The 20757-nt window shown below is 39.4% G+C and overlaps 1 protein-coding gene across 2 annotated transcripts in view; it reads right to left on the bottom strand.

Moving 5' to 3' along the window:
• Positions 1 to 225: 225 nt before the first annotated feature.
• The window catches only part of LOC128367027 (mannosyl-oligosaccharide 1,2-alpha-mannosidase IA), a 195927-nt gene continuing 175395 nt past the window's right edge, over positions 226 to 20757 (bottom strand). Inside the window, exons 5-12 of one of the 2 annotated variants that reach the window (XM_053327814.1) lie at positions 19627 to 19720; positions 15187 to 15314; positions 14951 to 15044; positions 13589 to 13704; positions 9324 to 9543; positions 4809 to 4981; positions 2875 to 2990; positions 226 to 1130 (exon numbers count right to left, since the gene is read on the bottom strand). In XM_053327814.1, coding sequence (XP_053183789.1) covers positions 989 to 1130; positions 2875 to 2990; positions 4809 to 4981; positions 9324 to 9543; positions 13589 to 13704; positions 14951 to 15044; positions 15187 to 15314; positions 19627 to 19720 — 1083 coding nt within the window. In that variant the 3' untranslated portion in view covers positions 226 to 988. Of the gene's footprint in view, positions 1131 to 2874; positions 2991 to 4808; positions 4982 to 9323; positions 9544 to 13588; positions 13705 to 14950; positions 15045 to 15186; positions 15315 to 19625; positions 19721 to 20757 lie in introns of both variants that reach the window. The other variant, XM_053327815.1, reaches the window with a different exon arrangement.

Genomic DNA, 20757 nt, shown 5'->3' with positions numbered 1-20757 from the left:
AAGGCAGGGTGAACCAGAAAGAAAACAGAACTACAGAAAGAGGAAAACCCATTTTGAGTTGGCTAGCAAAGAGTTGCTTTTCCTATGCGCTCCTTTTCCCTTAAGCTTGTATTACAGTCACAGAACTGACAGTATCCCATTTGTTACTTTGATTTGAAAGGCTGAGAGGACTGAGCAAGCATTGTCCTGTTTAAAAAATAACCAAAGCATACATGGAAACACAACCCAACATCTTTTTTTTAATGGTCCCTGGATGCATAAGACACGGCCACTTTCCTGCCACCTCCCCACTTTAAAAAAATCATTCAAGCTCGTTTCAGCAAGAAACATGACATCAACATTAGTTTGGAGGTGGATTCGAGAAACACATTTCTTGTTTGTCTGTACATCAATCAAAATGCATTACAATTCAATCCTCTATAGTAAAATTTACTATCTGTCAAATCTCACCAAAAACACATTACTGGAAAAGAGGGAAATATAAATGCAAAGAAACCTTTGGTCAAAGAGTGTACTCACAAAGGAAAAATATGCAATGACAAGATCAAAGGAAATCATTCATCACTCAAGATTAACAAAACGATGAAATCAAAGAGCGAAACTCAAGTGGTTTTCTATACGTTTCTCTTTCTAACAATATGGCCCATAGTTCAACCCTCCTCCCATACATTTGGGTCTGCAAGTTATACTGGTTTCCTCACAGAGGAAAGAAGGAAAGAAAAAGGTGCTCTTTTCATGAAAGTCATGTTTCTCTTGATTGTCCACAAAAAAAGTAGTGCCAGCAGGAAGTAACCCCGGCGAAAGGATATACAATCACAGCGTAAAACGACAACATCCTTTACTGGAAAGGAATTGAGAGTCCATAACACGCTCCTGAAAAGACTCTGAACCTGCATTTAATTGGTGTTTGCAATATTTGACTGTGTGCGCACATGAATTGTGCAAATATGTGTCAGTAACCGTCTCAAGTGTTGGGAGGTGTTCGGCCTTATTCGGAGACTGTCTTATCCTGTGTCGCTTCGTCCTGCAGGCAGCTCTTGCGGATGACGGGCAGCGGGTGGGCTTCAGTGTTGAAGACCCAGTCCTCCAGTGGGAGAAGGTCATCATCGGAGAAGAGCAGGTAAAGATACCTGAGCAAACAGGAAAAATGGATGGTCATTTGGGAGTATTGAGTTATTTAATACGAAAAGGAAGAGTTTAACAGTTTGGGAAATTTATATATTCACTTTCTTTATGAGAGTTAGATGAGAAGATCAATACTCAGAGTGAATAAGCTGCAGCCAGAAACTGGTTAACTTAGCTTAGCATAAAGACTGGAAACAGATTTAAAAACTAGCCTGGCTTTGTCCAAAGGGAATAAAATCTACCTGCCAGCATCTCTACAGCTCAGTAATTGATATGTTATAATTTGTCTGTTTAATGCGTACAGAAACAGGTGTGTAGAAATGACAAACTGTGGTTGCAGCTGATATATTTCTTGGCCAGGTGCAGTGACTTCCTCCTCACTGTGACAACAAGGCTCTGCGATGTGCCATTAATCACATAGTTTTTGTGCTGATTAAACAAATTAGATACAACATGTTAATTAGTGCGCTTTAATGGTGCTGGTAGACAGACCTTGTTAACTTTGGACAGAGCTAGGCTAGCTGTTTCCATGTTTGCAGTCTTTATGCTAAACTGATTGTCTCCTGGTGGTAGCTTCACTTACTCTACAGACATCTAGGTGGTGTCAATCTTTTCATCTAAGTTTGTTTTTTTATCACAAAACATTGATTATTCCTTTACATTACAAGATTACACTCAGCCCTGACTTCAGTGACTAGATTTGTCCAGGAGAAAGAAGAATGTTCACAATAAGCCCGGTTGGTAATCTGGTTTTTACATGTACACATGTGCCTGACAAACACTTCAGAAGTCAAGTTCTATCAATGAATATTTGACATTTTGATAAAAACTGAGGAAAAAACTATGTTTCTCATTTTCACTGCTCCGTCAGCTTTCTGAAGCAAAAATACAAAAAAAGGGCGCTAATGCAGTTGAATTGATTATTGCCCTGCAGCATTCATATACAAATTAATCAGGTTACTACAGTGGCATATTAACATTTGGCCAAACTGCACTATGTCAGAAATGTTTCTGACTTCTTTGTTCAACAGGATATTACAAGACCAAATACATCTGATAAGGAGTATTCTTCTAATGGTAAAGGCTTATATTTAAGTTACAGTTGTTGTTCTATAGCTTCACATTATTTCTGCTCTTAGCTTTGGCCACAATTAATAATCATCACAACTGTCATCCAAGAATGAGACACTATGTTAATCTAGTACGACTACATCATTCACTATTCGACACTTTTTAGTTATTTCAATTTCATAGTTAAGGATAGTGTAACATTTCTTGAGCCAGCAGTCTGGTATTAAAAGTTGTCTGATGACTGTCGACATGAATATGGTTCCTAATGCTCCTCTCATCAGAAAAAAACTCTTTACCATCTTCTATAACATTGCAGTCTGAGTGGTTTGTGTCGCTTAATGATCCGAAAATGAGGGGAGGTAAGATTGAGGCCTCTAACTGCACATCATCTATTCGCCATCCATGATTCTTCTACCAGCAAAATGAAGGAATTCATATTAAAAGTGACTCCTGAGCACTGCAGTAGAGATTGTGTCTCATTTGCAGCATGACTGTGCATCATGGACAGAGCAGATAATAGGCAGAGATTAAGTCCAGCGTTGAGTGTCAGACCATATACTGTATTACTCTCTACACCTATTCTATCCAGAGCTCTCAGACAGGTTATTGTTTTATGTAAAACGCCTTTTGCCACATTCTCTCTTACCGAGGTAGATGTTGAGGGGAAATAGGACTTACTTGAGCGTCTCTGAGAGGAAAAAGCTCTGCTGCATGTTGTCGTGGCTGACTGTCAGGGTGTAAACGTCACGGATCCCGGAGAAGCCAGCCTCCACCCTGCAGTGCTGCTCGAGGGCCTGAGAGGAGACATAGAGGGGTTGTGGAGGGCATGTTTAAATGTGTGCATGTACTTTTAAAGTCACTTATTTTAGTTGCCAGCTTGGATGAATAATACTTAATTTATTCATGTATATTTATTCACCTACTTAATCAGCTTTCACAGAGTGGCCCTTTTCGCCTTTTGACAGAACCAAATATTATATAAATTGCACTGTAGAAATCACATGGCAACTGAGTAATAGATCATGTGGTATTCTTGTAATACTTTATGGTAAAGAGAGAATAACTGACTCAGTAACTGTGTGCATGTAGACCTAAAGAAATCGTAAATGATGGAACATGTCAAGACCCTCAGCTGGCTACACAGTTTAAGTCCAAGCAATGCTAAATCTGACAAGAGCTAATGGAGAGTGGCTGAGCTAGCCAAGCGGATTAGCACATTATTACCCTTGCTATAAAGGGCTGGCTTATACGTGCTAATTAACAAAGACCCCAACATGTTAATGCTTGATGTTCATGAAGAGAAGCGTTGTGCACTGCGTTCAACCTTTGTGCCCGATAATTAAAGGCCCGTCAAACTCGTCAGCTTGATCTCTCCACTTCTGTGCACACTAAATTAATGCTAAATCTATCATGCCAGCCCTCTACAGTTTACTACAGCTAATGTCCCATCTATTTCCACATTAATAATGGTGCTCCCTACGCAACCTTCACCCCCTGCTAGTGGAATTGCTTGATCTACAAGCTAATGTACAGTGCCACACAATATCAAGGAATCTGGTAGAGGGTAATTGAGGGTGTTAAAGGGGCTAGACATAATAGGTGAGTACAATTTATAAAATCAAAGTCTAACCCACTCATGACACAGAGAGAGAAGTATAGGTAAAAAAATTACATTATGTCTCCCATTTACACAGGACCTATTATGTTTTTCCTTATTTTCACTCATAATGTTAAAATGTCAGATCTTCATATTCAACTTTGCCAAAGCATCAAATAAAGAGTTAAACATATAAATAAGTAATCCCTTTGAGCAAAAAAGCATTGGCTTCAGTCTGCTCTGCTCTGTTTCCAACATTTTTTTCAACTTTCAGCCCAAGCTGATGTCAGCCTGTGACAGATTTCTTTGTGTGCTAAATAAATTGGAAGGCAAGTTCACTGAAAATAGAACAAAAACTTACGCTACATGAAAAATGATGTGTTCATGCCGCTCCCTACAGGCTCTGAACACGTCATCGTGTATCGTTGATATGATTGGCTGTAAGTTTGTCCAGTAGCGCACAGAAGCATTTAATCGACATTCGTTGATCCCGCCTCAAATACGAGGAAATGAACGGCTCCTCGCCAGACCCTATGTCAATTGTGGTAGGGTCTGGCGTTAGCCAGGCTAGCATAAAGGGCCAGGAAAAGATAAATAAGGAGTTTTTAAAAGTGTGAATAATGGATCCCTAAAATAAAAAATACAGGGCTGGAAATGACCATAAAAGGTCCCTTTTAATTGTGAATGGGTAAAATTACTTTTTACTATATTAGCCAGAAAACACTAGCCTAAAATCAGTAAGTCTAAAAATGTTTCACCAGGGATTTCACCATTAAAAAGAATGTTAATGATGTTGACGCGGATGATGGGAATGTCACGTCCTCAAATATAATGACTTTCTGCTTAAATGAAACTAATTCATATGAAAGAACTTCCCTTTGGACTGATCTGGGGGGGAGAGTTTTCTAACAGGTCTAGTCTCAAAGTGTTAAATATCCTCATATTCGGAGAGGTCGTCTTATATGGGTCAGTAAATTAAATGTTGTATACTACTACTACTGTGTTTGTGTCTTACCTCAACAGCCTCCCAGCCCCACTCTCTGTACTTGGGGTCATGGGTCAGTCTCCACATGTACATGTAGCTCTCGATGACTTCTGGCCGTAGGATGTAATATCGGTCACTCAGTCTGGTTGCTGTGGCTTCAGCTCCCCCATCGAATCTGAACGCCTCAGGTCCCAGTTTGGTGGCTGACGGAGACAGAAACAAAGACATGACAATATGAGATAAGAGTCAAATATCGACCCCCCCTCCCCTTCCACCAATAAAAAAGACCACTTATTCAAAATAGCTGCAGTGCACTTCAAAATCAAAAATCCTTAAAAGCATACACACTGAACGTTTCTTCTTTTTTCTCTCGAAAGTGTACAGATGAAACATCAATCGGTGTACAGAGGCCATTCAATTACTGTTAGTTTACAGCAAAAACGCTCGAGGCACAAGCTAAACAATGAAGACCTCCCCAGCTTACCAGATGGTATGCGGGCTTCCCTTTTTTCTTCCTCTCTCCTTATTCTTCTCCTTCTACTTCCATTATATTTCTACTGTAATTCAAGCCTGAATGGCAAAGAGATTCTATTCATGATACTGCACAAAGAAATCTATTCTTGCCGAGGTCCTGACAGGAGCATTGGCATAGCAACATATTAAATTTAGAAACACGCTTAGAATGGAAGTTGAATTATGGGTTGAAAATTTGTTTCTGCCCACTGTGCTCTATTTGCTGTGACATTTTTCTTTTTTTTTTTTTTTTTTGGGGCCAATCATCTGTGATTTTAGCCATCCGCTATGTGGTTGTTTTTGAAAATTGGACTGTGGTTGGAGAAAGCAGGTTGTTTGAGGTCACTGAAGGTCTGTGAGTGGCTGCATCCGTTTGGACCAGAAGGGGCCACCCGGTCAGCAGGCTCATTATAGCGTGAGCGTGTGCAAGCAAGACAAGGAGAAACATCAAAGCTATCGGCTGGTTATTGTGTCGCTGTATGAAAAGGTAATGACTGGGAGGAAGTGAGGGAAAGCAGGAGACCACCAGTTAGCTTTCAAAGGCTGGTTAGATCAAACGTTAAGACAGGACGGTACAAAAGGCAGGTCACATTTATTCTGATATCCAACAATCACCCATTTGTCTTGGTCCTTAGATCCTAAAAAAAACTTTCACCAAAAAACACCAAAGAAAAAATAATTAACTGGTAAAAAACACAAGGAGGAACCAGGCCTTTTATTGAAATGGACATTATTTGTAATTCCTGCTGTCTTTTAAATCAATTTCACCACATTTTAGTAAAATGTGTCTGTTATCTTATCTGCCCCCCTCCTAATTTGCTGTTGATGCTGTTTTCTGTAAATGGAAACTCAAAACATCCTCCATCCTCCAACTGATTCCTATAACAGCCGTATAACTCTTTCCACACTTCCTCCTTGCTGCCTGTTTTTAACTAAATATTCTCTGGGCCGTTGACGCCTGTGATTTGAATGCTAATGCTAATTCTAACAGACTCATTGGCGACTCGCAGCACAGACAACACAATCGATTTTTCCACAAGTTAATCAGTTGAATAGCACGCCTGTGTCAAACACAATTTGCAAGTTATTCTGGGTCCATTTTCATAGTCATTTTTCACACCAAATTTTTTTTTCTGGCCAGATTTCATCTGCAGTGGCATCACCAACTGTAATTTTGCATGAATCTCAATCAAACTAACAAATTACATAAAAAATATCGAGGCCTTGAAAAATCCACAGAGAATCATTTAATGAGCCACAAGGTTGAAATGTCAGTTTCCAGAAACTGACCTCAATGAGTTTGACAAAACAATCATGTGCGATGTTACGTGCCCCCCTCCTTTTCCTCTTTCAGGTGCTCCTGATGAGATGATTAGTGGGTGGAGCTGCTTCTCTTTAGAAAGGGAGATCACAGGAGCACTTACCCTGTCTTCCTCCTGACATGGGTGATTTCTTTTGTGTTTCCTTTTGTTTCATTTTGTTCTTTTTGACAATGGGGGCCAGGTAGTTCAGTTTTCACAGCTTTGTTTCTTTAGTTTAGGTTATGAATTTTTCTATAGTTTAGAGTCCTGCACCCTACGGCCCGCTGTTGGGCTGGCCCGTGGATTTCCTCATCTTTTGTTCTTCTTGGCCAGGCCTTCTGATTTAGTTTTGGTATTATTAACAAATAAAATGAATTTGGTAATCTTGAATTCAGGTCCAGTGTTTTATATGTTTCTGGTCATAGGTTGAGCAATTTGTTTAGTTTTGTGGCCGTAACAAGCGATACTTCTCCGAAGTAAAATAGCATTTTCTCCAAAATCAATAACCTTTTTGTCTTCCTGCTCCTTCCTATGAGATCCCCATTAACCCGCATAAGTCTGTTGGTATGAAGGTGGCAGTGATCCAGAGGAGCAGAAGAAGGAGAGTCTTTACGGTATCAGTATTTAAGACACAGCTAAATAGCAGCCACTTTACACAAATGCAAGAGCAAATCTCACTTCTCTCTCTCTCTCACTTCTCTCTCTCTCTCTCTCTCTCTCTCTCTTCTGCAGACAGCTAATCCAAGAGCAGTTAAGCACCATACAGTCCCTTTAATGAGTGAAGAGAAACCTGGTGGATGACTATGAAAGAGAAAGCCAGAGAAGCCTTTTGGGCCTAAAGATCAAAAGTATTTGAAGCGTATCAAGGAACCTGTTATGTGATGAGTCACATTAGCTTACCAGAAGAGAAGAGAAGGCGAATGAACACTTGAGGAAGAATCCTTACAGCCCACCCAACAGTGGTGGGGGAAAAATAATAAGTTTGAAATTAGCAGAGGAGATTATTGTCAGGGCCAGGACAGATGCCAGGGAGGAGAACAGACAAGCAAAAATGTGGGCAGGCTTGCTCTAATGCCCCCCCCCCCTTCCTCCCTGTCTTCCTTAAACTTTCATCTTCAGTTTGTGTTTGCAGCCGTATCCGAGCTGTTCTCCTCTTCCCCGGTTGGATCAACAGCAAATTTGCCCGTGGTCTAAAATAGTATCACCAAGTTTACTCTTCCTCTCTCCTCCTTTTCCATTTATTCTTCTGAATTATAACAAGTGTGATAATCAGTATCAAACACACTTAACACCTCCACTCTATGTTTGCTGCTGCTGCTGCCTCCAGCTCTGAGATGGAGAATAATCGAGCAATTTAATTCTTTACTGCTCCTTATTAGGTCTTTCTTTTTGTCTCTGTTGAGGTGAAGCCACCAAAAAAAAAAGATTCTCCCTTTTATGTCGGGGAAAAATAAAAATGCCTGAGGTGGTTTTTAATTTACAATATCACTGTCCTAGACTCTTAATGCCACCATAGCCACTCTTAACAAGACAGGCATAATGTACCACAACAGTGATTAACCATAATTACTTAATTAATTTTTTATAATAGCCAGTATGCACTATATTAAAAAATGCAAAATAATTCTGATGTGAGGAGCATGAACACCACAATATGATGGCAACCAAGAGTAAAGAGAGGTTTAAAAAGATCAGTTATTAAAAAGGTCTTTAAAAATGTCATTGTGCATAATGATGCATAATATTTAATACTCAAACTAGAGCTGCAATGATCAGTCAATTAAATCCATCAAAAAAAACTAATGAAAGTCATTTTTATAGGAAAAAATGTGAAACGTGACTATAAACTATAAGTTCATTGAGTCTTCTGTGAAAGTAAATTGAATATTTTTGGGTTGTGGACTGTTGGTCGGGACAAAAGTAATTTGAGGACGTCACTTTGACATTTTTCATCATCTCAACATGTTTTACAGTAGATTTAAAAAAACTGAATAATCAAGTTGATCAAAGAAAATTGATAAAGAAAATCATTAGTTGCAGCTGTAAATGAAATGTGTCTTGTGTAGTTGCATTCACAGATTTTAAGAACCAGAGTATATAAACCAAACCCACCCCAACACTAACTCTAAAACTGTGTTAGGGCGCTTTCACACCAACAGCAGTTGATGCACATTAAACAGTCCATAGGGACTTAAAGCTCTTAGTTCAGTTCGTTGTCGTTGGTGTGAAAGCATCAATCGCTCACTCGGGTACGCACTAAATCAAGTGGACCAAGACCTCCAAAAAGAGGTGGGCTCGGTCCGCTTGACTCTGCACCAAATGCCGACCGAACGTCAATTGGACCAATTTTGATTCGTTTGCAGGTGTGAACGCAGACCACACCGCAGTCCACACCATAGTAACCATTTTACTGCCTGGTGCGGACCAAATAATCAAACTAGTGGTGTGAAAGCGCCCTCAGAGCAGGTAAGGCTCTGATTCATGGCAGACAGGCTATCCTACACTCCCTTTGTAAATGAATAACATTTCTTCAATTTGATTTGAAAGCTACAGGCAGTTTATAAAGCTTACAAAACATTTAATTTTCCATTTGATGAAGTTTAAAATGGGCAGGAGCAATCATCCTTCTACCGCTACATCACATTGAGCCTCCTGAGCTTAACCATTGTGAAGCCTCTCAAAGCTCTCACACTCTAAATACTCTCTTTTAGTTTCCCTGGCTTCCACTCACCTGAGCGTGTGTAGCTCTCGTGGCATGTGTGTGTGATCTCAGCAGCCAGGTCCAGGTAGTGCTGCCTCTTCTCTGTGGCTCCGTCATCGGCTCCGATGCCGATCATACCCCCAGAGAAGCAGGCTAGGTGGCCCATCTTGTGATCCAGGATCCCTCCCCTCCACTCGGCCAGGTAGGTGAGGCCACCAGGTGACTTCTGTACCAAGTTAGCTTCAATCGCCTGCAGCAACAAACATGATCAGGAATATTCATTTATGTGCTATCGTGTAATTATAGATACATTTTGGCTTCAAATTCTATTAAATTAAATCACAAACAGAATGAAATAGGGAGCCTCTGTCCTCCAATAGTGGTTTTGTTACTGTGTCTGCCATTAAAAGCTTCACATTCTCTGCTAGAAGCTCCAAATAGCAGCTTTTATACACAGCAGGCATTATGACAATAACTACATTTGTATTGTTGGTCTCTTTTCATTAAAGCACTTACTGTATCTCAAAATTGATGTCATTTTTCTTTTAGCATCATTGATTATTATCATTATATAGAAAATGTTATCCACATAGATGGTCAACACAAAAAATCTGACTGAAATGTCTTTCACTCAGAAATTCAGTCATCATGATTTTGAAGAATATTATTAATACTTTTCAAGCATTAAATCTAAAAAGGACTTTGGACAAATGTCAGAGAGGCTGTCAGAGTGCCTTTTTACACCATAGTAAACAAGATAACAGTTTGTGCTGTGGCTTAGATGCCATCAGCCAACAGTGTATTGTATTGAATTGTCAGCAGTGGAACGGACGATGAACCACACCAGCATATAACTGACTGTTGCAGCTTATACACTAATTAACTATCTAGCCTGCAAACTGACATTAGCGGTGCAATTTTCCCCGGTCAATGTTTGTTTGGTGACTTGTTCAACAAGCTGAGGTGCAGGAAAGATCATGTGGGTGGTTTTGTTGTGTAGCAGGATGCTGTCAGACTCAGTGTGGCCATCTGCTTGGCCTGTGATCCAACAGTGATAGGATTTGATTTGGCTGTATCAAAATCAGATCATCTTTGTAGACAAATGATGGTATTTAAATGAACTGCTTTAAATGAGTCAAACTGTATATAAATTATTTATTTATTATCACTCTTGAGTTCTGTATTCATCAAAGACACATTTGCACACTCTGAATTTAACATCACTGTATTAACATTGAGTTTCTGGGATAAACATTTTCCTGAGGGCTACAGTACGTAGGCATAACTCCTATAATATGTGAACTTAACATTTATACTTGCAAAATCTGCTAGTGTCCACCAGGATTAAAAAAACTAACCTGCCACAACCTTAACATAACTACAGTGAAGCTAGATGCAACTTAAGACAATAGCTTGAACAATCAAATTCCCAACAGGATACCTCTACATACCGCCAGTTCTGTGTATGTGGGCTATCCTCCCACACATAAGGGATGAGTCCAACATTGATTTGCATTTACAGCACATCATAAATTATGTATTTATTGTGTAAGACGTGCTCTGCTCTGAACAGTGGAAAAGTGATGGAGCATAAATCCCTTAAAGGGAAATTACAGTGTTTTTCCACCAAGGTCGTCTACTCATACTTGAGGCCATGGTGACTATGGGTCATAACAGCAGGCTCAGATACTGTATACTTTATTATGCCTGAATCTCTCTCTAACAGAGATGGTGAGTGCAAAGTTAGCACGATCTGTTAGACCCGAGTTAATAAATAATCAAAAGTAGATGTTCAAATGGACAGTGGAGATTTTCTTTGTCAAAGACTTTTTAAAGAAAGAAAGAATCCTAAAATGTCTTTTTCTGCAACTTAAAAGGACATAATATAGATGGACATCTCTTGAGACCACTTCATCACTTATCATTTTTCTCTCCCTTACACACGCTGTTTCTTTCTCATCTCCCTCTTATCCACACACTCTGGCTTGCTGCTCATTTTGCATTTGAATACAAGTTTGCGTTAATCAGCTGAAAGACCCCATCAAGTGCTGATAATTATGAGGGTAAACTCCCTCTTGAATCTCAGGTTCAATCATTCATTCATTTATTTTAAACTGCTTTTTCAGGACGAGTTTGGAAAGAAAAGATGAAGGTATTAACGCATCCTCTCACAGATTTATATGCGAAGAGGATTTGGTTTGTAGGGAGGAATATTTTAATTTCAAATTACTTGATGACGATGAAAACCAAAATGATTCCTTCCAACCACTGCTGTATATCCTGTATGAGAAATCTTGCTAAAATAAGGGTTGATAAAGACACAATCCGCAGGAATAGAAGACAAAACAAAGTAATGTGTATAATATGAAAGCTTATAAATACCATGTTCTCAGCAAAAAACATATTTCTTGGGGGCTGAGACTGATGATTTTCCTGCTAATTAGCCGTTGTTAGCAGTAATCATGGCAAAGCATAATTGGAAAATGTCTCAACAGTGTTTTAATTAGTAATCTACTTTTATTTGAATGCCAAAGATAATGAGTTGTGCTGTGCCTTCACCTTAGATCTCTATATAAACATACAGCATATAACTTAATCTGATAGGACGGGGGTCCTTGGCCATTTAAATACCAAGTCACATGGGAGAAGGAGAGTCTGTAATTAGTAGTTATGCCTCTGGCTTGACCCTCTGATGAGAACTGAGGAAATCTCAATGGCACTCTTAAGTTTTTGTCTGTGATATTGTAATTGTAGCCTGAGGGAGAACGCTTTGCTCTGACGTTATCGCCATTAAAACAAGAAAATAGACAGCTCCTGTTATTTTTATGCATGTGTATACCATGCAGTGGGTTTTTGTATACAATCATTTTTCTGCAGACAGCGAGAGTGCTTTTATTTTACATTACAATATATGAATACATGCATGTCAGTTACCATCTAATCACTGTTCTAATCCCATTACGCAGTACCAGGAACCTGTCCTGTTTGATATTATCTTCCTTCCTTTCCCTCATGACCATTCCACTGAGAACATCGTCGTCACAAATAGACGCATACTGTTTCTACTGGTGATATGGTGCTTTGAATAAAGGCATCCATTACAGCTTAACACTTGAAGCCATCCATCAAATTTCAGTAGCTGAGAGAGAGAGAGAGGGAGAGAGAGGGAGAGAGAGAGAGGGAGAGAGAGGAGAGAGAGAGAGAGAGAGAGAGGGAGAGAGAGAGAGAGAGAGAGAGAGAGAGAGAGAGAGAGAGACATCTATACATTTCAACATAGAAGCACTTGGTTTTTGAGAGATGAAAGGATAATTTGCTTTGCAGTATCACTACATTATTTTTATTTTTTAGTATAGACCCTTTCAGACGTGTGCTGCGTTACATAAAAATGATAGCAATTTAACATGCTGCCTGAGGCACTTCTGTCACTTTTACTTAAAGTCACGATGGCGATGTTACTAGGTTGCACCAAGTAAAACTTCCAACATGGCACAAGTCTGAATTAAGTGCAGTGTTAATGTAAAGGCCACAGCAGCACAAGGTTAAAAATGCATGAGAGATTAAAGCATGTTTCATTCGCCTCGTTTTCCCCCTCATGTGGGGTCCAAACAAAACAAAAAAACTATGTAAAATGAGTTATCAGACCAGCTGCTCCTTCTTTATAGTCTTGATTTCATTCATGCAAACTTCATTGATGAACAAACATCCAGTAGCATGTCAGAAATTATAGTCAGAGCCCCAAAAGAATCACAACTTAATGTCTTGTCACTATGGGCTTGTGCGCCGTCAGATAAATAGTATTGGGCAGCTTGTTTTAGTCTAACAATGTTAAATGATTGATGAAACCCAGGAGTACATTTATCAGGGGATTCAGTGTAAGAATGAGAGATGACCCTTATCAGTCGAATCACGCTCACAATGCTTGTTGATAAAGGCTTCAACGGCAAAATCCATTTTTTAAAAACCCGTCTCTGATGCAGCCTCTCATAAACTGTGAGGAATATTTACACAACTGACAAATAAACAACATCATATACATGAAACCAGCAATGTTACATATTCCACGTCAAGTAAAGAGCTTAAGATGTTTTCCTTCCTCAGCCTTCAACCATCCTCTAAAATATAAGCGGTGTACTTCATGTCGGCTGGTTATTTGGGTAACACTGTTTGTCTTTTATTTGTCTTGGGTGTGAAACACTTTGTCTGTACTTTGTTTGATCAAAGGCTTATGCAAATGACTGTAATTATTATTATTTTATCTAATGTAGTTTTGCCTGAGTGGACTAAAATTTCCATACCTCCAGTGCGCTGTAGTACATCTTTTTCGCGTCGTCGTCCGTCTTGTCTGACATGAGGTACGATTTGATCAGATACTCGTAGAAACTATCTCCGAGGCCGCCGATGGAAACGTGATCTATGAAGGGGAACAGAAGGGAAGCAGGACTGTGTAAAAGCATTTCATAAATCCCCCACCCCCCCCTCATTCATAAATAAAATAAGATCACTATATCTGACTCAATCATGTCTGGCATGCTGCTCAGTGTTAGAGAAGCTTTTGTGTGTTGTAGGAGATCACCATGATTTAGTGTGAACCTGCACATTCTTGACATGCACATTATATTCTCTAAAGTTTCACCACTTTTGGCTTTTCAGGCTAATTTTATGACATTCGTGGTCATGTACTGTACTGTGAACTCACACGGCCTCTGTTCACAGATGGCAGAAAATAGTCCATTTGAAAGTTTGTCTAAAGCCTAAATTATGTAACACACTTCAAGCTTGTGAGTGGAAATTGAAACAAGTGGCTGTTGATTTTCCTCCTGTCCACATTCAAATTCACAGAGATGAATGTAATAATGGAGTGGGGGCGTGCATGAGTCTTCATCTATCCACTCATGCTCTTTGCATGCACATACACCTTTGCTGACTCCCCCGCAAGGTTATCACAGTGCTGCTGTGTTTGTCCTTGACATAAATGGATGAGAGAGAGCTGTGCAGCTAAGACTTCTTTTCCCTTTGTGCAGATAAATATATACAGTTTTGTTTCCCTACATGCTCACCCACAACAATTAGCCTCTGTTATCATCCAGATTACCACCTTTTTTAGTACCAGCACCCCGCCCCCCCCCCACCTCTTTTTTTACCCATCTCCTTTCAGGTAAATCGGAAAGATCCAATTTCCTGAAGTAATTGAATTCATTATCATTTAATAACCCAGAGCAAAGGGAGTCATATAGCCATTTCTGTGAGCCTGATATTAAAAATGAAAGGAAATTGACGGATGGGTGGATGACACAGATGAGCAGCTAAAAGAGCTTTGACACTTGAGGTGACTCAAGGTCTGCTGCTGCCATGAAAGATTCAGAAATGGGAAAAGAAAAAGAAAAAAAGTGAAATGACATTTAATGAACTCTGAGTCTTGTAATTGCGACCTACACTGGGGGAAACAAACATGTAATACGAGCCTGGTGGGTAACAAGCATGACCTTCCCAGACAGCTAGAAGATGGATGTGTTACCAAGGTCTTATGTAAACCTTTTTTTCCCCCTTATAATCAAGTAATGCTTATTAACTTGTGCTTCTTTATCCATAATGTCAAAATAATGTCACTGATGTAAAACAAGAATAAAGGCCCTGTATACAGCTGGTGCAGTACTTACGTTGGACCCAGTTGCCGCTCACTGGACTGAGGAAGTTGGGGTACAGGCCGTGAGGTTTTTCAATCTTGTTCAGCAGTTTCCGGATGTTCATCACCTGCAGAGACATCAGAGTATGAAACAATATAATCAGGCTACTGCAGTGCCATGCTCTCATAAATCAGAATCTTAAAACATCAGAATAAATGAGAGTTAATCATTGTGCAAAGCAAAACTGGAAATGTGATCCGAAAGCCGACCTTCTCCGTGTATATGGGATTGTTGGTGAGCTCGGACAGATGGACGAATTCAAGGTGCAGGGTCCCAAACTCGGCCAGGATGCTGCTCCCGGCTGATGCCCAGCCCCAGCTCCAACTGGTGCCACTACAACAGAGACAAACCAGCAGACTAAGCATCATGGCTGAAACACACACATATGAGTAATAACACTTTTATTTAGAAGAGTAAATGAAGGTGACAGTTATAGGCTGGAGACATACAGGCACTGAGCAGGTTTTAATCACTGTGTCTTTGCAGGTGGAACTAACTCAGAATCTCTATTCACATGATCCAAAAACACAAACCAAGTAGCAGAACTATACTATTAATTACTATTATACTATTAATTCATTTAAAAGTGGATGAAAACAGAACCTGAGGCAAAATGTGGATGGTCGACAAGACAAGAAATGTTAGCCACAGCTTTACTTTTAACAGTTGTTAGCTTTTATGTGTTTCCATGTTTAATGTGACTGTTTATGAACTGTACATTGTTCCATCTTTGAAGAGTAAAATGCACAACAGATTTTTTACAGCCACGGTTTTTACAGCTGCCCACGTTTCTTTGTTTACTGAGCAGAAAACTAAAAACACATGACTCAAAAATACAGCTTACAGAGATTTGTTCTGTTTAATTCTGATTAATGCGACACAATTTCTACCAACTATTGACTAGATATTTAATGTATGTAGATGAATTTCATCCATTCAGTGTAATTTAAGTATCCATTATACTGTTTATGCAAAATTGAATATCAGCAATATAGTTAATAGACTGTTATAAATTGGAATTGGAGTATAATGACTGGTATGCTTACACTCAATGAAAAAAGAACAATACAAGTACAAATGGAAAATAAAATAAAAAATCAGTTGATGGGATTTCCTCATAAAGCACTTTATCCTGTTAGCAATTTGAAACTTTTAAATTGCTAACTGGATAACTATTGGCAATTTAAAAGTTTGAAGAGCAATTCCTGCCTCATATGAACTGACTGTACTCAGCAGAAGTATTACTGTACTTATAAAGTCGGGCCAACAAATGTAATAGTTCTTTCATTTCTTCACCAGCCTGCCTTAGAAGTGATTCTCCCTCTGATATTACTTTGTACGTCACAGTCTCAACATGCTGCAGCTGAACGAAGTCGAAGAAAAGTTATCCACTTTCAGAGAGCCTGATCAACCTCTTCTCAATTTCAGCTTAATGCATCATGACAGAAAGACCTACATTTCATTTCCCTTTAATATAGCATCTTACCATCTACTGTATGTCTTTAACACCCCAGTTAAAAAGACATTGATCTATTTAAACATTTAGCTATTGTCATTTGTGGGTTTTATTCAGTATTAAATGTTATTTTTTTACATTTCTGCATGTTGCATCAAGTCACTTCCTGCAACCATTTCCATGCAACATACACAAACTTCAATTTTAATGAATGTTTCGGTGTGTAACTGTGGCTTTAAAATGTTACCTAGTAGAAACCACGAATAAGGTCAGCAGTACATGACAGCTTTCAGTTTGATTTCATCAGCCTGGGTAATATCACTGCAAATCCAATTCTCAGTAAATGTGTAGTTTCAGAGATGCTGCACTAATGCACACTGTACCACAAGAATGACTTTACATATTCTCTTACAGATGGTGGAGAAGCGAAATGAATTGAACTCAATTTGTAAGAAGATGATAGGATGGAGGGAGAATAAAGTCAGTGTGTTGGTGTGTGAGGGCAGAGGGTGGATCAAAGAGTTTGCCACTCTGATGAATGCATCCGTTAAAGGTTTGGGGGGGGGGCTACATCATTAACCAGCTCTGGCTTGAGCCGCATCTGATGCTTCCTTTAAGAACAATCAGTGTAAGAATCAAAGCGGAGGTGCAGGGTGTTAGTGTTTGGAGAAAGGGAGGGGGTGACATCACTCCTGCCTGATAGACGACAACACTTATCCATTAATCTTTTCATCCCCTTTAACAAACACCCTCACGCTCTTTCCACTGATATCAGGAATAGAAAAAGGTGTAAAAGAAAATGATGAAAAAAGCAAAAATCAATAACACATGTCACACATAATGTTTTGAGGAAATTGGCACTGGGTGAGTCTTTGATGTTGGCTCAGAGCACATCAATAAAACTGTGTGACCTCTCAATGTGTGTAATTAAAAATCTGTTTTTTCTATGAATGACTATAACATTTATTTAACGCCTGCAGCATTTTAAATTGGTCTAAATCTACAAGGGACTGAAAACAATATTAAACTTAAATGTTAAACACAGTGTAAAGAGTTTATTTACTTCCACTTAAATGAGATAGATGCACATTTCCAGGTATATATTTTTCATCTGGGGCTCTACTGGAATATATTTGGATGATTTACAGTTCAGAAAACTTTATTATCTTATACTGACCCTTAGTTCAGCCTCTGTCTGAAACAGGCTGTTTTAGCTCCTGTCTCTTTAAGGCCCTCCTCCCGTTGACCCACTGTGCTCTGATTGGCCAGCTCTCAGAAGCTGCGTCACAGCTGACCTCTGGCCACCCTGGAGGGCACTTCAACCACCCACGACACAAACTACAGTCGTAGGATTTCACTTAAGCCTGCACTCTTTGACTTGACATCAGGTTTTGAAACTTTGACTATGTTTAGCAGAGATATCCGACATCAAAACAGTTTAAAAATAACATCAAATCACATAAAGCACGATATGTCCCCCTTTAAATGAATAATTCTCCTAGAGTGGTGGTAAGATGCAGGACAAATGAAGATGTAAAAAGCATTGCCTGCCAAAGAAATGCTCTTATCTCATGGACACATAAAGAACAACTAATCCTGTGTGTGGTGTGATCTGATCTCCTACATAGAGCGTTGCCATCTTCAGTTACTTGGCAGGTCTCCATTAAAACATACAGACAAAGACATACAAGATTAAATATAGAGGAGGGGATTCATGAAACCAAAGTAAATCACTTCAAGCGTGTAAGAAAATTCTTCCTACACATTAGCCGGAGCCGCAGGTCTCATCTCCTTTTGTGTGCAGAGTACCGACTGCTTGTGTGAGTTGTGTTACAGATTGCATATGTTCCTATCTGAAGTGACGAGTGTGTGCGTGTACAAAGAGTGGACAGGCTTGTTTGTGTGTTCACCCCACATGACCACACCATGTGCAGCCTGGTTCCTCCTGCCCATCTGCACCCATGTTGGTGATGTAGCAGAAATTAACTGTAGAATAAGGTAATTAAATCTGCCAGCAGCTGTCCGGCTTGGCTGGTGGGTTAATTGGTAGCAGGTGGATGACAGAGGTGCCAGAGAGTATCTTCTAAAATAAGATTAGGAAATTAAAGGAAGAGGAGGTTATACTGTCGGCGGGCCACAAAGATTCATGGAAATCTAGAAAAAATATAAAAAGGAGTCTGACAGTTAAATATGGTTAAATAATTTCTTGTATTTTAAGATGTATGGAGAGTAAAGTGTTCTGGATCCAGTCTCACTGATTTACTTTTGAACACAGTTCATTGCTGAGCATCACACTTCTTCCCTGCTATTTTTTCTTCTTCTGTTGTTTATACATCTTACTTTTGTTGGCGAGGTAAAACAGAGGTAAAGTCAGGCTGTGGGTTTGTAGGCTAGCGATGATAATTTGACTGTCACAGTCACTGACACAGTGCTGCTATCAGCAGTCATCAGTTTGTCAGCTTTTTTTCTCCCTGTAAGCTTTTCAACTCTTATTTCTAGACTTGCTGTAAAATTGTTGGATCAAAACACAGGAGGCTTATTTCTTATCCTCAGTCCTGCTTAAAGATGCCCCGTCCCCAAACCCAAACACACAATTAAATTCAGGGATAAATTAGCCCTGAAAATTAGCCTTAAGCTTGTGTTGCATGACCATGGTTTTAACAAAAAGTGTGCCAATAAAGATTTTAGATTAGAAAGGTAATGGTTTGGAACAGATTGAAACTCATTTAAAAGTGCAAACATTATTCATGTTATTTTATAGTGTTTATGGACACAGATTAATTCTTATCCAAACGTCATCGTGATTATAAAGCTCAGCCTGCAGCTGCTCCATCCACAATAAAAGAGAAATGTGGACTCATTTGTCTAAAACCCCGACTTTATTTTTTACAATCTGACTTTCCTTTTTCAAAGTTCTTGACAACGTGCCAAATTGTCCCGAGGCGTCAAAATAACTGCAAGTTGAAATCCACTGTTGTAACTCTAGCTTAGAGGAGGGTTAAATACAAGATTAGCATCTTTCCAATTTGTTAACAACTTGCACATTAAACTCATCTCATGCTTTTTGAATCATCCTCTGGCTATGGCTGCACAGATGAACAAGTCGTGCTGATTAATGCCAGCCAGCCTGATAACTTGATATTTTCTTTTATCAGAGGACAGTTGGAGGTGAAGGCTGCTGCTGAGACTCACCTTCCCAGGTTGATGACTCCTCGGGGGATTCCTGTTGGCGTGTTGAAAGCAGGCAGCAGCTTCTCTCCAAGCTCCATCACTTTACTCTTGAACAACTGGAAAGAAAATACAGGATGACAACTTATAAAACCGTGCAAGTACACAAACATTACACAACATAGAAGATGTGTGAATATGTTACAGTTCAATGGTAATCAAATAAATATATTAAAAAACCATTATAAATTCAGAAGCTGCCAAAAAATATCACACTGGAAGATGGGGAATCAAAGGCCCTTGGACCATTTCTCCCCAGTTTTCCCTCTTAAGCTAATGAAGTGTAACATAAGGCCTGGTACAACAGGACTCAAGCAGGATTAAAAGCAATCTTGCGACGTAATCTACATCAGTCCATTTAAAACCAAGATTTCACTGGCCAGAATCTCTGAGGCCGAGGCTAAGGCAAAGTTAATGTTTCATTTTATGAGCTGGATTATCAGTTACCAAATCTCCATTAGCCAGTGGGAACAATGCTTTAAAAAAATATATTTTAAATAAATAAATAAACGAGGGAAAGTGGAGTAAGGTATTTAAATCCTGACAAAGAGAGAGATTTGTCTGGAGAGACAAAAAGGGTCGAAGTGGCAGAGCAGAGGCGAGAGGAAAAGGGGAGATTCATACAAGAGACAGAAAGCCTTGGAGACAAGAGAGTGCAGAGAAAATGATTGAGGAGAGAAAGACATGGAGGGAAAACAAAGTCTAGACAAAGAAAAAGTGCAGTCAGAAATGGATAGTTGGTGGAGCAGTGACTCTGCAGAAAATCTGAGGAGGAATGGAGCAAATAAATTAAAGTCTAATCGATAGAAATAACTCACCAAGTGTATGCATGCATTTTACAAAACCTTAATTACAGTTTGTGCATATTCATACTATTTAGACATTAAATACACCCACTTCTGTGCTCAATGTGCCAGTTTTACTGCCAGTAGCTGCAGAATCCTCTTAAAATCTACCTATGAGCCTTTGCAACACTCATGTCTGCTGGAGTGACCCCCCATTGGGTCTTTAGAGCTTTACAGAGACAGTCACTGACAAGAACGAGGGTTACAGTCAGAAAGGACATAAATGAATATGTTAATGCTTGAATAAATGT

This window comes from Scomber japonicus, chromosome 10 (genome assembly GCF_027409825.1).
Source record: "Scomber japonicus isolate fScoJap1 chromosome 10, fScoJap1.pri, whole genome shotgun sequence".
Taxonomy (NCBI): domain Eukaryota; kingdom Metazoa; phylum Chordata; class Actinopteri; order Scombriformes; family Scombridae; genus Scomber; species Scomber japonicus.
Note: the sequence above shows the minus strand (reverse complement) of the source record. Positions and strands in the feature narration are given on the sequence as shown.